The sequence below is a fragment of the Manis pentadactyla genome, chromosome 3 (genome assembly GCF_030020395.1).
Source record: "Manis pentadactyla isolate mManPen7 chromosome 3, mManPen7.hap1, whole genome shotgun sequence".
Classification (NCBI taxonomy): domain Eukaryota; kingdom Metazoa; phylum Chordata; class Mammalia; order Pholidota; family Manidae; genus Manis; species Manis pentadactyla.
The window spans coordinates 198,468,756-198,482,882 of record NC_080021.1 but is presented as its reverse complement, the minus strand read 5'-3'; the positions used below and the strand labels follow the sequence as shown (position 1 = coordinate 198,482,882).

General features: G+C 45.4%; 1 protein-coding gene across 4 annotated transcripts in view; it reads left to right on the top strand.

The window, feature by feature from the left end:
• Window positions 1-13,902, top strand: part of EPB41L4B (erythrocyte membrane protein band 4.1 like 4B) — a 122,409-nt gene extending 108,507 nt beyond the window's left edge. For 2 of the 4 annotated variants that reach the window (XM_036903323.2, XM_036903322.2), the window contains exons 23-26: window positions 2,764-2,880; window positions 5,242-5,310; window positions 9,957-10,102; window positions 11,276-13,902. In XM_036903323.2, coding sequence (XP_036759218.2) covers window positions 2,764-2,880; window positions 5,242-5,310; window positions 9,957-10,102; window positions 11,276-11,345 — 402 coding nt within the window. In that variant the 3' untranslated portion in view covers window positions 11,346-13,902. The remainder of the gene's footprint in view (window positions 1-2,763; window positions 2,881-5,241; window positions 5,311-9,956; window positions 10,103-11,275) is intronic. The other 2 variants (XM_036903325.2, XM_036903324.2) reach the window with 1 other exon arrangement.
• Window positions 13,903-14,127: the final 225 nt, after the last annotated feature.

Sequence of the window (14,127 nt, the reverse complement as noted above, 5' to 3'; positions counted from 1 at the left end):
GTGTGAGCATGTGCACGGGGTGTTGGTGTTCATAGAGGGGAGTTGGAAGTGGGGTACATTTCCTCATCAATAATGTCAGCCTTAGGAACGCAGAGTCCTGCCCCCCACTCCAGGCCTGTCGCGCCAGCTGCCCTCCCCACATAACACAGGCCGTAAGCACTATGCTTTCTGTGTCCCCGATGGCTTTCTCTCTTGGGCTCATCCCTCCCTGATCCCTGTGCTACATGAACCACTTACCCAACTGCAAAGGAGAGCCAGACAGAACCCCAGTCTATTCTGCACCAGTGAATGTTGGTCACAAGCTCACATGTCAGGGAGGAGACTGGCATGGCCAAAGAAGGCTGTGTAGGGTACAGAATAGGCCCAGGGTTGGGTGTCAGAAGGACTGGTTTCTAACTCTCTTAGTAACTTAGTTTTTAATTGGAACCTCATTCTATTAGGAGGACTAACTCTTAATCTCAAGTCAAATTAGGGTACCTCTTCCATCTCCCTGGGGGCACATTCATATTCTCCCGGGTACAGGGGAACAAAGGGAAGTCTAGTTAGTTCATGATGTCATCTGTTTGGCTGATGTATCTGAGGTTACTCCTTTTTGGGTGGATGGAAATAACTGTCTGCTAGGATGTGAATCCCTGTTTGCTGGCATACCACACAGCCATTCTACCCTGGGACCTGCCTGCTCTTCAGTCCCTGTTCCCCAGCCTTAGTGCACAGAGGAGGGCCACAGGGCCCCTTTGCTCAGTACTCCCTCCTGTCTACCCCTCTGTCCTTTCCCTCTGACTTTTCTCCTCTAGCCTCAGACTGGCACCTTCTTCTCTTATGTGAATGACAAAGAAGCCTTACACATTTTCATCATCATTTGTCTATGCCAAAAATCTTTCTTTTCCCCAAAGAGTCAGATTTTAAAATTCAAAAGCCAAATAGCTTAGCAGAACCTAGTTGCCTACACATGGAAAAGACCCAAGGAGGAAAGGAAATACCTGGAGAAAAAAAAAAGGCATTTCAATGTAGTGCCCTACTATATGTGTTATCTTACTTATTGTTCACTTACAAAGAGTCAAGAGTACGGGAGCCCCAGGGATGTTCTTGTGTTTAAATCCGCTCTAATGCATATTTAGAAAGGTCAGAAATGCTTGTAGGATGGATCAACATTTCTTTACTATACAAGTCCAATGATGGGCAAAAGCGTAAGTCATTTATCATAACCTTCAAATAAGACACTGGTGGTTACTATACCTTTTGGCCTCTAGGCAGTATGTCCATGTTTTTGGCCATTTATGCCAACTTTCATTTTCTTCAAAAGCACACGTTGAGTGTGTGCTGTTATCTGAAAAGGCAAAGGCCCCGTGGCCTGGGATCCCTGGTACAGCTGGTTCTGGCTGGGGCAGTGTTGAGAACCGAGGGCAGGCCAGAGCCAACTTCTCACAGGTCTTGGATACCAACTTGTGGAGTGTTGGATTCAACCTGAGGATGACGGGATGGTCGGGGTATTTTAAGTAGGCTGGTAAAACTTCACTTCAGGTGACTAATATGGATGGACTCCCTTGTTTCTGAAGAAAGGATTCAGAAAGAATCAATAAGAGACTCTAGAACCATGGAGTTAGACTTTACACATGCAATTTTTCTGCATCTCCCAAATTTGAATAGTAAAACAAGCCTGTTGTGGAGACCAATGTGAGATAATGGTTGTAAAAGCCCTTTGGAAGTTGTCCAGGACTGAACAATGGTGAAAAGGATGGAGTTAGATTAATTTGGAGACAGAAAAGAGGCCTGCACATTTCTTGATTATTTTTCAATACAACTTACCCAGAGGCTGTCCTTTATTCATTATGTCAGGATGTTACCAACTATTTAAAGATACTCTTGAACTAAAAGAGGCATGTATTTATTCTTTGGAGTGCATGGTTCCTCCCGGAAGCCCAAACTCACCCTGCTAGTGACCCCTCTGTGAGCATTCTCTCTTTGCCATCCATACCCTCACTGTACAAGCTGTTGGACCTGGTCGAGGAACCCAGTATCCCAAGTGACATGGCATTTGCCCCAAAGCTTGCAATCTGCCAGCTAAAGCAGCAAGGTACCCCCGTGGCAAGATGAAATGCCAAGGCCTGGAGGAGGGGGATGTTTGGGGCTAGAGTGTTTTCTGAGCACAGACAACAGCACCATGACAGACTGAATCCTAAACTCCGTGTTCCTCCTCGCTGATAGAGCTCCTTCCTGGAGCACTGTTGGACATCTATTCACTTATACACCATAACATGGGTCTTAATTGAGGAGAATACAGGAGGCCACCAGGCATGGAAGACAGGTGCCCTCAAGTGTGGGGCCATTCCTCATATTGCCCCCAGGGACGACATCAGTAATCCATCATCTCTTCCTGGCTTGGCCTGGGCCATGCTTCCAGTTCTGTCGCTGCGAGCCAGGGAGCCGCTGCCGGTCCTGTGCCGCTGGTGCGGGACATGGCGCCTGCCTGCCAACCCCGGGAATGGGGTTTTGATGTGTGTCATTCTGCTCAGACAGCAGAGGAGACAACTGAGTGCCAGAGAGGAGGAGAGAAGGCAGAGAGGAGGGAGGAGGGAGGGCTGAGAAGCCAGTTGGCCAGAGGCGAGAAGGAGGCTGCGGGTGAGGCTGGTTGAGAGCAGTCTGGAGTTGACAGATCCTCTTGCACTGTGCTATCTTTCTCTCCTTCCCGCTCCCTTATCTCCTCTTCCTCCTCCCCTTCTCTCACCACCTCCTCTTCCCCTTCTCTCCTCTCCGTGTGAGCAGGCAGAGCCCGCCAGCGCCCCCCACTGTGCCCACTCTCGCTGTTCTCCTCCACTCTCTCTCCCCATGAAGGAAGAGACCACTGGAGTTTGCATGCACCCTCCAATCAAAACGAGGCTGGTAGGTACCCTGGCAGGGAGAGGGGCCTGGCCAAGAGAGGTGAGGTGGGCAGGAGCCACCAGGCGGCGGCCTGGGCAGGCAGGACCACCGGACCTCTGGCAGCGCCGGCGGACAGGTGCTCTCACTCCAGGTTGGATGCAGTTTGGAGACCAGCCAGCCCTGGGCAAACTGGGACACATGGCTGCGGTCCTGCCCCTTCGTCATTTAGGTCTCAAAAACCAGGAAGAGTTTGCTTTTTACCTAGAGCTTTGATGAACATACATGCTTTTCCCAGAGAGAAAATCTTAGTTGCATTTCCATCTACAATAAAAACTTTTTGAAAAGTTGTCTTTTCCTGCTATTTATCAAGATAGCAATATGAGTATTAATTTGAAAGGAATCACCCATAATCCTAATCTAGCCCAATATTTTTTTTCATTTTTGCCTGTTTGCTTCTAATATTTATTCATACTCTTTAATAATTTTGCATAGTTAAATCATAGTACCCATATCTCCTGTTTTGCTCTTTTCACTTAATGTTGGATTGCTTCTATCTCGTTCTTGTTCCCACATTCTGTACGACTGTTTATATTCCATCAAGTGGACGGTCTACCATTTACCTAACAAATTCTTTACTGCAGGATTACATGATTTGTTTCCAATGTGTCACTATTCGAGGGAACGCATATAGCTTTTGTGTCGGGTATTTTATTTTTTTAGGCTAGACTTTGCTGGATTCTATATTGAGATTCTAAAGTAATTGCACCAAGTGACAGCATACTGAGAAGAATGAATATTCTTTACCACATCCCAGCAACCCTGAGTATAACTATTGGAAGACTTTTTTTCTTATTTAGAGCAGGTATAAAATAATTCTTTCAAGTTGCCAACTTTCATATTTCTTTAACTGCAATAATAAACCTCTCTTCCTCTCTACCTCCTGATGGTCTGAGAGTCTTAACAGGATGTTACTTCTCACTTTGCTCTTGGTCTCAGACACCAGGTGAAATCACAAGGCTTCCCCTACCCCCGAGTCCTCTCTCTGTGTTGCAGGCAGCCACTGCCAGCAACCTCAATTGGCACCTGAGACTTAAGACAATTTGGAGGCCCATTCTGGGAATTTGGAGACGTTTAAAGAGGCTGAAGGGAGTTTGGGAAGGGGGGCAGGTTCGGACTGGACATCTCAGTATGCACTGCCAGGACATTGTTATTCTCTGATTTTTTAAAATCTACTCTCATTCAGAAAACCTCAGGAGATTTGGGTCTGGTCTGATGTGTTCTTGTTCATCCCTAACTTACCTCCCTCCCCCACTGTTGGAATACCTCAAGGGCATTAAGTAGCTATCCCAGGGTCATAGGCAAGACCCTGTGACACACAAAAGGAGCCACCGATGGGCCATGCTCACCTCAGTGTCTCGGCTGCAGCCCTCAGGCAGCCAGTGACATGGTGTGTGTTCACCAGCTGGTGTGCAAGCAGTTTCTGTGCCCACGGGGTCGCAGGCAAAGCTAGTGCCAGAGTCATCGAGCCCAGGCCTGCTGGCAGACTTTTGGGCCAGCCTAAAGAAGCAAGTCCCCCATTCCCTAGGGCCTCAAGGAAGCCAAAGACAAAATGACCAGAGAGAAAGAAATGGAAGCAAAGGTTCTTCAGGGCCACCCACCACTACCTGCTCAGGCTGAATACACCCTATTGCGGCCGAGGCCCTGTGCTGCAGCTGCTCCCAGCACTGGGGGCTTCTGAATCCTGTGCCTTCTGTTCCCGAAGGCCACAGGGGCAGGATTCACACATGCTTCCATGGGTTCCCCCTGAGGTTTCCTTCTGTTGCCCAGAGCTTACAGGGAATCCAACAACTAAAGTGAACAGATGGAATAATTTCTGGCCTGATTAGTCCAGACTTCTTGGCACTCTGTTGGCTGTGGTTACTATGTCCCAGGGTGTGACCTCTCTGCAGCCTCTAGGCCATCCCCGCAGCTGGGGAGAAGCCAGTAGCAGACACCCCAGGCAGGGCTGGCCTGCCTTAGGGGCCACCAGATCACAGCCTTTTGTGCATCAGGCCATAGATAGGGCCCAGCATGCCTGGGAGGCCCCAGCAGACCCCAAGAAGGGAGTACTAGGGCGAAGTAAGTGTGGGGTGCCCTACAAGCACAAGACTCCAGCCTGTGCCCCCTGCTGAGGCCTGGTCCTACAATACCATGACAGGCGCAGACATAGCCACTGGCCACAGTCCTGAGGGACCGTCTGTGTGTTTTCCTTACACAAACCATGAAGGCCCTGCATGGGACACCCTGAATCTTTCAGGTCGGTTTGAAAAGTACACTGCCAAAGACTTCAAAGCTTTGTTTTCTAATCTGAAAGTAACTCTCTTGTCTTTCTCTTTTTTGAAGATAAAAACATTCCCAGCTGATACAGTGACCCCGTTTCCTGACCCTTTCGTTACAGGGCCACAGTTTACTGTAAGTAGATCCAGAAAACAGACCTGTGTTTTAAAACATTGTCCCCATGTGGCGTGCTTTTCTGTGGAATGCCAGACGGCAGTGCTGGCAGCTTCTTTTGATCCCTGTGGCTTCGGAGAGGTTGGGAAGGAGCTGGGATTTGGGGCCTGCATTTTTTACTTATTTTATTGAGGTGAGCTTCACATAACATAAAATTAACCATTTTAAAGTGACATTTAGTACTGTTAGTGTCATGGAACTACTACCTCTATCTAGTTTCAAGATTTTTTCATCACTTCCAAAGGAAACCTCACACCCATTAAGCAGTTGCTTGCCATGTCTGCCTCCTTCCGACCCCGGCAGCCACCAATCCGTTCTGTCTCTGTGGATTTAGCTAGCTTGGATACTTCATATAAATGGAATCGTATAATATGTGACCTTTTGTGTCTGGTTTCTTTTACATATCAAGTGCTTTTGAGGCTCTTGCATGTGTAGCAGGTGTCAGTACTTCATTTCTTTTTATGGGGCAGTGATAGTCCATTGTACACAGACACTACAGTATATGGATCTGTTCGTGCACTTAGGGTATTTGGGTGGTTTCCACTTTTTGGCTATTGTGAATAATGCTGCCATGAACATGTGTGTACATGTGTTTGAGTCCTTGTTGTCCAAGTCTTCTGGGTTGGCTCTACATCTCGATAATGGTGTGATCTTAGGTAGGTTGCTTTACCACTCTGAGCATCAGTCTCCTCTTATTTAAAGTGGGAATAATAATAAGAATATCCTCTTAATATCCAGTTGAGATGAGGATCAAAAGGGATCAATAACTTGAAGGTACTTTACCAACCATAGAACATCCCACAAGTGTCAAGTATGATTGTTGTTCCTTAAGGCTGAAGAGGCAGAGTGGTGTAACTAACAGTAGCGGGTAGTCATGACAACCAGCTTCACGTCACCACTTCTCTCAGTGTCACTGGGCAGCTTATTTAAACTCCTTGCAAATGTAGAAATGTTTTTAAACATGTAAATGTTGTAGTTTCCTCATCTGCAAAGCGAGAGAGTTTGACGGTTTTCAGGCCTCTTTTCAGCTGCTCTGCTCAACTCTTTTCTCTAAATGAAAGCTTCTACAGAAGCCCACAGTGTAAATGAGCAGCTGCATGGAAAAGCAGTGGAGAGTCTGGGATTCCCTCTTCTTTTCCCTCACCCTCCTTTCCTCCCAGGGTCAGAATTTGTCATCCCTAGCACCAAGTGACCCCTGCGGCTCCTTCCAAAGGGTTTCTGGCCAATCTGGAGTGCATGGGAGGTGGGCGGGGTGGGCTAGGAGTAGCTCAAAGTACCATATCCTGAGCTGGAGGATGCTGGTCACTACCTGAGGTGGCTTCAGTCACTTGGGGAGGAAGGAAGTGAGTAGTTGCTGATTCATCTCTTCGGGGATGAACAGAGGTAGGAAGGTGTCCAGCAGTCTTGACGGAGGCGAAAACAGATTCTTAGAATAGTCCGTTTCTAGGGGTGTGAGCTGCTTCGAGCACCTGCCTTTAAGAACCAGTGGGGAGACAAAGGGGCTGGGCCGGGCTGTTCAATGCTGCTGCCCTGAATTCCTACCACCCCTGTAGTTTTGCTGGGCATGGCTCTCCAGCTGGAAGCTCCAGCCCCACTTCCGTCAGTTGGCACATGGCGGGCACTCTGGCCTCCTGCCCAGCCTTGGCAGTGCCGTCAGACACACAGGGAAGCCCTTCCTGAAAAGCTGGGGGCTGAGATGGAGCAGGAAGCCAATGTCAGAAACCACACTTGGACTTTTAAGAATTGGCAAGAATGGCTTGAAGGCAGCTAAGCAGGCAGAAGGAACAGCATGAAGCAGAGTCCTGGGGCATGAGGGATCATCCCACATTCAAGGGACTGAAATGAAAGCCAGGGGGGCTTGAATGCAGGGGAGTGCACCATGACAGGAGGAGGCAGAGGAAGGCAGGGACAAGCACAGTAGGGCAAAACCATGCTTGGCCTTCAGGGATTCTGATCCATATCCTAAGAGCAATGGGAATTCTTTGAAGGACTTTAAGCCAGGCAGTGTCAATCACAGGGCAGGTGCATTTGGAAATGATCCCTGTGACAGCAGTGGGACAACAATTGGGTCCAGGCAGAGTGGATTTGGAACAATAATCTAGAAATCTAGGATAGTAGTTCAAAGGAGAGAGGACAAAGCTTGGCCCAGAACAGTTTTGATGGTGGAGGTAGAGAGAAGTGCACAAATCGGGGAGATAGTTATGAGGTGGGGGAGATATTTATGAGGCTGTAATTGGAACTGGATTAGATTAGGGTCAAAATGGCTCTCAGATTTCTGACTTGCAAACCTTGGATGGATAGTAAGTACATTCAGTGAGATAAGGAAATCTGAAAGAAGACTGGATTGGGAGGGATAATAGGTTTGCCTCTGGTCATGATGTATTAGAAATGCCTTGGAAACATCCAGATGGACACAAGGAATGGGCAGTTGGGTATCAAGACACTTGACCTGGCTCAGGGTTGGCCTCTCCACAGGCCTTCAGACCTATTCTGGCCACAGTTATTCAGTTCAGCAGCTGCAGGGTTGTCTGCACAAAACTAGTCTGGTAGTTGATCCAGCATTGTCCTTGGGCCTGGTTTCATCGACTGGGCTCCTTGACGGGTCCTAAGACCAGTTTCTACCTTATGTTAAGGCCTGTTAACTGGGTCTCTGCTTAATACGCAGCTGAGAGCCTTGGTCCTTCTGAGATGAGGGTCTCTGGGTGGCTCTGGTCAGATTTCTGTCTCATGTTCTTCCTAACCTGGGTCGGTTCCTCTGTTATCTGCTAAGTGAAGCTGGCTTTTCTTTTTCACCTTGAGTGCATGTGGTGACGAATACAAGGAATGCTAGTGTAGTTTGATAGCATTGCTTTGACTCACGCCCTGAAGAAGGCCCTGGCACTTTTGCTCACCATTGCCTTTATGCCTTATTTCCCTCTTTTTCCAGAAAGAATAAAAAATGGGCATCAAAAGCCCAACCTCTGTCCCCTTCACTGAAGCAAGAAGCTAACTTCTTACCCAGCTCCTACATCAGGAAAGATGGGCTAAGTCATGCTTTAAAATGACCGTTGAGTTTCCTACTCCTCCTGCGTGACTGTCATGGGTGGGCTGAGGGCTGCGCTCTGTGTAGTCCTCTTCCTGGGTCCTCTCCCAGGCTGAGGGAGCAGCTGCCATCGGGACTAGTCAGAGTGGCAGAGCGGGAGAAAAGAGGCAATAAATCACACACTGGCTCTTAAATCTCTCAGAGGAAACGAAACATGGCACCTCAACCCGCATGTTCTCGGCTAAAGCAAAGCACATGGCCATGCAGGTAGGGAAGTGCCACCTTACCGTGTGCCTGGAAAAAAAGTGAGCCAGAAATTTCTGGTGAACTCACCAACGAGTACTGTGACCCAACATTTGTGAAAGCTCTTTGTGGCAAACATCACGTGCTAGCAACCATAGGATGCTCCTGTTCCCATTGCCAAGTCTTTGGTATTGCTCCATTCCAGGCCAGGTCAGTTCTCCCTCTGGAGGCGTAAAACAAAGAGGGGCTTGTATTTCTTAGCAATAGCCTTTCAGGACCCCTCAAAGATAATTCTCTCCCCACTGTTCAAGCCAGGAGAACCCTTACAGAACTGTAACTGTACTTGGTGTTTTCAGTGGCTTTCCACGTTTCCCCAGGAAGGACAAAGGATATTTTGCTCAGTGGATGATCTCAAAGTATCTTCTTCAGAAAGCCATATGATAGATTTTTCTGAGTTTCAGGACAGGAACTAGCATGAAAAATCAAGTTATAAAATATATAACTAGCATTATCAAAAGGATATAAAATAGAATGTATTCATAGAAGAAATAATACAAGGAAATATACTGACAACAATAGTAAGGGATTATGCAATTTGTTCAATGAGCATATCTTGCTTTGTAGTAAAAAGAACAAATTTTCCTCTCTAAATAAGGCAGTGTACTCTAGACCAGTAGTTCTCAAATTTTACTATGTATCACAGTCATCTGGAGTCTTATAAAAATATAGGTTACTGAACTTCATCCCCAGACATCTGGTTCCAAAGATCTGGGGTGATGTCTGAGAATTTCCATTTTCACGAAGTGTCAAAATAATACTGATGCTGCTAGTCTGGGGTCCATACTTTGCTATTATGGTAAAAAAAACAAAAACCACCAATTATGGAGTCAGCTAATCCTGGTTCTAAATACTGGTTCTTAGCACTTACTGTGTGACCTTGGTAAGATTACTTAACCTCTCTGAGCCTCACTTTCCTTTTCTATAAAATCAGTACTAAGTGCACATTTTTTCACCTCTTAACATCTCTAAAATCAGAATGTTCACTACAATAGTGGGTACAGCAAAGTTTGAATGGCCACATTTTTCTTTCTCTTGTGGCACATGCAAAAATGGTGTATCTTACGATGTTGTCTAACATGATGAAATATCTCTACCTTAAGGAGTATCAAGAAGTAATGTACATATTGGGCAAAGCATAGTATCTGGCATGGAGTAAAATCATTTAATAAATGGCAATTGATTTTAGCCATTATTGAAAAATGGCAGGAACTGTTTGGTAAGGCTTGGGGAGCAGCTGACAGTGTGAAAATGGAACCCAAATTGAGATTGATTTCCTCTGCAGGCAGACTTTAGAGATGGTAAATTGCCATGCTGTCCTGGCCAGTCTTCCCCACTGATTCCAGCAGCAGCCCTGAGGCCTTTGACAGAGACCATCTCCACAGTGCAGACCGTCTACACCACTCGGAAGCCTGTTTCTCTGGCAGCCAGGTGAGCCACATCAGCAGCTACTGGTAGGTAACTCTGGTGACAGGGACACCAGGTCCAGGATTTATCTTCATTGTTTTTGTGACATCTACAAGGTCACAAAATACAATCCTCTTAATCACGCTTTCATTCTCTTATTCTGTAAGTATCTGCTGAAATGTCTACAAAGGCTAGTAGTATTCTAGGTCCTGGGGATGCACAGTGAACAAAAAAGATAAAAGCCCTACCTATATGGAGTTTACAAGTTCATGTTGGGGGAGGAGAGACAGACATTATAATCAAGTGAGTGTGTGTGTGATGGTGACAAGTGCTTGAGAGAAAAATAAAACTGAAGGGCAATAGGGTATGCGGGGATGGCCTCATTGAGGTGCATTTAAGCAAAGACCTGAACACGGTAAGGGAGCAAACTGCAGATACATGGGGAAAGAGTATACCAGGCGGAGGGAACAGCCAGAGCTAAGGCTTCAGAGGTGGAGCATGCCCCGCAAGGTTAACAGAGAGGAAGGGGCTCGTATGAATGATGGGAGAGGAGGCCCGTGGAGTTGCATATTGGGGCCAGATTGTGTAGGGCTTCTTTGGCCATAGTAGAAACTGATTTCTACCCTGAGTGAGATTATTTAAAATCTTGATTTGTGTCTTTGTCTTTAAAGATGTATACTTTAGACAGTGGAGACAGATTCCATAGACAGGCAACTGGGCCTGAGGGCCAAGAAGTCAGAGGCAACCCCTCAAAGCAGCCAGTTTTATTTTATTCAATTTTATTTATTAAAACACAGGGGGACCCCTGGAAGAAAGTGCACATGAAAGCAATTTAAAGTGTGAGTGAAAGAAATCTAAGCCCTGGACACCTGCCCATTCACTTAAAAGCTGAGAGGCTGTTATGCACTAGATCCTGTGCTGGGCTCTGGGGCTTCAGAGATGAATGACATACACACAGTCCGTGCCCGAGGAGTGGTGCCATGAGGAACTCAGTCTGGTGCAGAAACGGATAGGCAGCCAGGCAATTTCAGGTCACTGTAATGCTAGCAAATGTAGGGGTCCCTGGAGGAGCCTGGGAGGGAAAGTCAAGAACGGAGATGCAGAAAGAATCTGGGAGATGACACTGAAACTGAGGCTGCTCATGCCATTTTTTCGAGGGTTTATCTCACAATTTTATCACCTGCTCTTTCTTTTCAGTGCAGAGACACTCCGACAAGAACTGGAGAGAGAGAAAATGATGAAAAGACTGTTGATGACCGAACTGTGAAATTCTCCCCTTGTTGCCTGGAGGATGGCATGGTGCCTTCTGTCCGTTTTCTTTCTTCGGGCTTTGTGTGCTCACCCAGCACGACATACAAATGTGTGCTCTGTTTGCCCGGGCCTCCGGGGGTAGTTGAAGCCAATATCTGGCTTGACCTCTAGTGGAGAAGTTATTTTATGTCTCCTGAGTATTAGAGTTTTTCTACTACTCACTGTAGTTGAGACAGGATTTGGTAAGCCTAAGAGAAGAAAGATGGGGAAACAGGGATTCCTTTTCTGAAGTACCTGTATGTATATATTAATAACCACAGGGCTAATACAGCATGGAATCCTTTGCGATCAATCTCAACCATGTGATTTTGTATGACTGAAACTTGCACCAAGCTTTGACTGTTTGTTAATGAGTCATTTTTAATGAGAGAATAACTCTTTCCTGCTAGTTTTTCATTTACACTAGTAATTCCCCAGATCTTATAAAATCCTTAACATTCATTTTTATTCAGACGTGAGTAGATGAACTAAAAAAAAGAAAGTTGAAAGCACCAGGACTGAAGGTACTTTAGCTTAATCTGAAATACTAGTTTAACTTGTGAATTTCTTGGATACAATATTATTTGTGATAAAATAGGATTTATCATTGAACCCAAAGTAGGAAACTAAAGCTTAACTTGTCTAAAAATCCTTCCAAGGTTAGGATGATTTACTATCAAGATTCGTTTGGGTGTTCCACGAAGGAAAAAATTATTTCTAAAGTTGGTCATGTCCTGTTGATAGAACCTTGACCAGGAAACACTTTGCTCTCTTTTTATATAGTTTCAAGAAATGTGTTTTTAAAATTTTATTATGCACTCCAACTTTGCAGGAATAAAGGAATCCCCTAACCACAAACCTGCCCTTTAAAATGTTTCCCAAGCTTTCTCAATTAATATGCACTCAGTTTTTCATAGCTATGATCAGTGTGTACATACTCTTTGGTTGTACTTCTCCACTTAACATATATCTCCTCTTTTCAACACAGATCCTTCTCTCACCAATTTAAATGTCTTTATAGCCATGTAACATGGTTAACCTCACTTCTCCCCAGTACTAGATATTTGAGTTACATCTAATTTTTCATGCATATAAATAGCACTGCTATGAATGTTTTTGTAAAAAATGCTCCTTCTTTTGGATTCTTCCCATGGGAATATCTCCAAAGAGGGATTAAAGTTTAAAGAGCAAGAAGTATTTTATAGCTCTTGTTTCATATTGCTAGTTTGCTTTCTAGAAAGATCCAGTCTCTGGGTTGGAAGGACCTTAAAGGTGATCTAGTTCAATCCCCCACACCCTCTGATGCTTGAAGCCCTCTACAATTTATGATGCCACCAGCAATGTGTAAGCATTTCTATTTACCAATCGCTCTGCCAGTATTGGGTTTTGACACTTTTATTTATTTTTGCTGATTAATTAGGTGTGTATAGTTCTTGAAAGGTGTTGTTTTGTTTCATTAATTGCTAGCAAGTCTGAGCACATTCCCATGTGATGATTTACCAGCTGTATTTCCTTGTGCGTGAAATGTCCATCCATTTCTTATGACCACTTGTTAAGTGGAATCGAAGTCATATATTTGCATCAGAATTGTATTTTTATGTTGTATTGTATAGTTTGCTCTCCTGTCCCTGTCCTTAAAACTGAATGGTGCCAATAATTTGATACCGATGATTATAAAAAAAGTAATGCCTCAGTTATTACTAGCATTGTTGTAAAATGAGGCATGTAAGCAAAGATAAATAGAGGATTAACCTTTTAAGTGCTGAATCTTATAAATTTTAGTATCTTTTTGAGGGAAATCTTTCTAAAATGTATCACACACTTCCCTGCCTTAGTGAACAGAGGATACTGGAGAGTATTTAACCTTTTCTTGAGGAGTCATGGTCATCATTATAAACACCCACCCCTTTTGTACCTTGGTGCGGTGCAATGATGTCATCAGAAGCTAACAACACGTGTAGGTAGGGCTCAGCTTTGCCTTTCACAGACTATTGAGCTGTTCTCATTGATGGATTTTTTTCTGCTGTCTGCTCTCTTGGTGAAGCCGTCTGGGGCAGTTGTGGTGTCTGGGATCTTTTACCCCCATACTACATGACCCGTGGCTGTACTTTAAAAACAGCGTCAGCCATTCTTTATCTCTTGTGCACAATACAAAATGTTCCTGTACAATACGGGGGAAGATATCCATGTCTGGGGTTGTCATGTCCTCCTCTTCTGACCTGCTTTCTTCACCTCCTGCTCTCAGATGGAAAGCCCCAGGGCAAAGCCGGAGTCTTCCTGGGGAAGCCAGGAAACCATGTATTATGTGTGTGCCGTGGGTGCTTTGCTTCTGAGGAAGGGTGCATGGGCTTTTTGGCTGCTGTTTTCAAGAGGCCCTGAGCCTCCTGCTTCTTCCCCATGTCCCCCTGGGTTCACAGATGTTTCAGGTTGAAGTCACTGGAAGTCTGATCACAAGTCGGCTGTTACTGTATATGAAAACCCAGTACCTTTGGCAGCTCAACTCTAACCAGTAAAATCAAGAGGATTCCATCGTTTCAGCAGTTGTCCTGGTTATTTGCCTGCTTAAGTGTATGATGGGTGTTTGGCATGGTGACCTAAGAAGATGACATTGTGTTGGGTGGATTCATAGAAGCAAAAATGAATTGGTACAATTGTTTCACCTTTTAAAAAGATAATTAAAACCCAAACAACAGCACCATCCAGTCACGCAACACATACCTTATGTCTGGGGTGTGCATCACGGGAGAATCTGCTTGCTG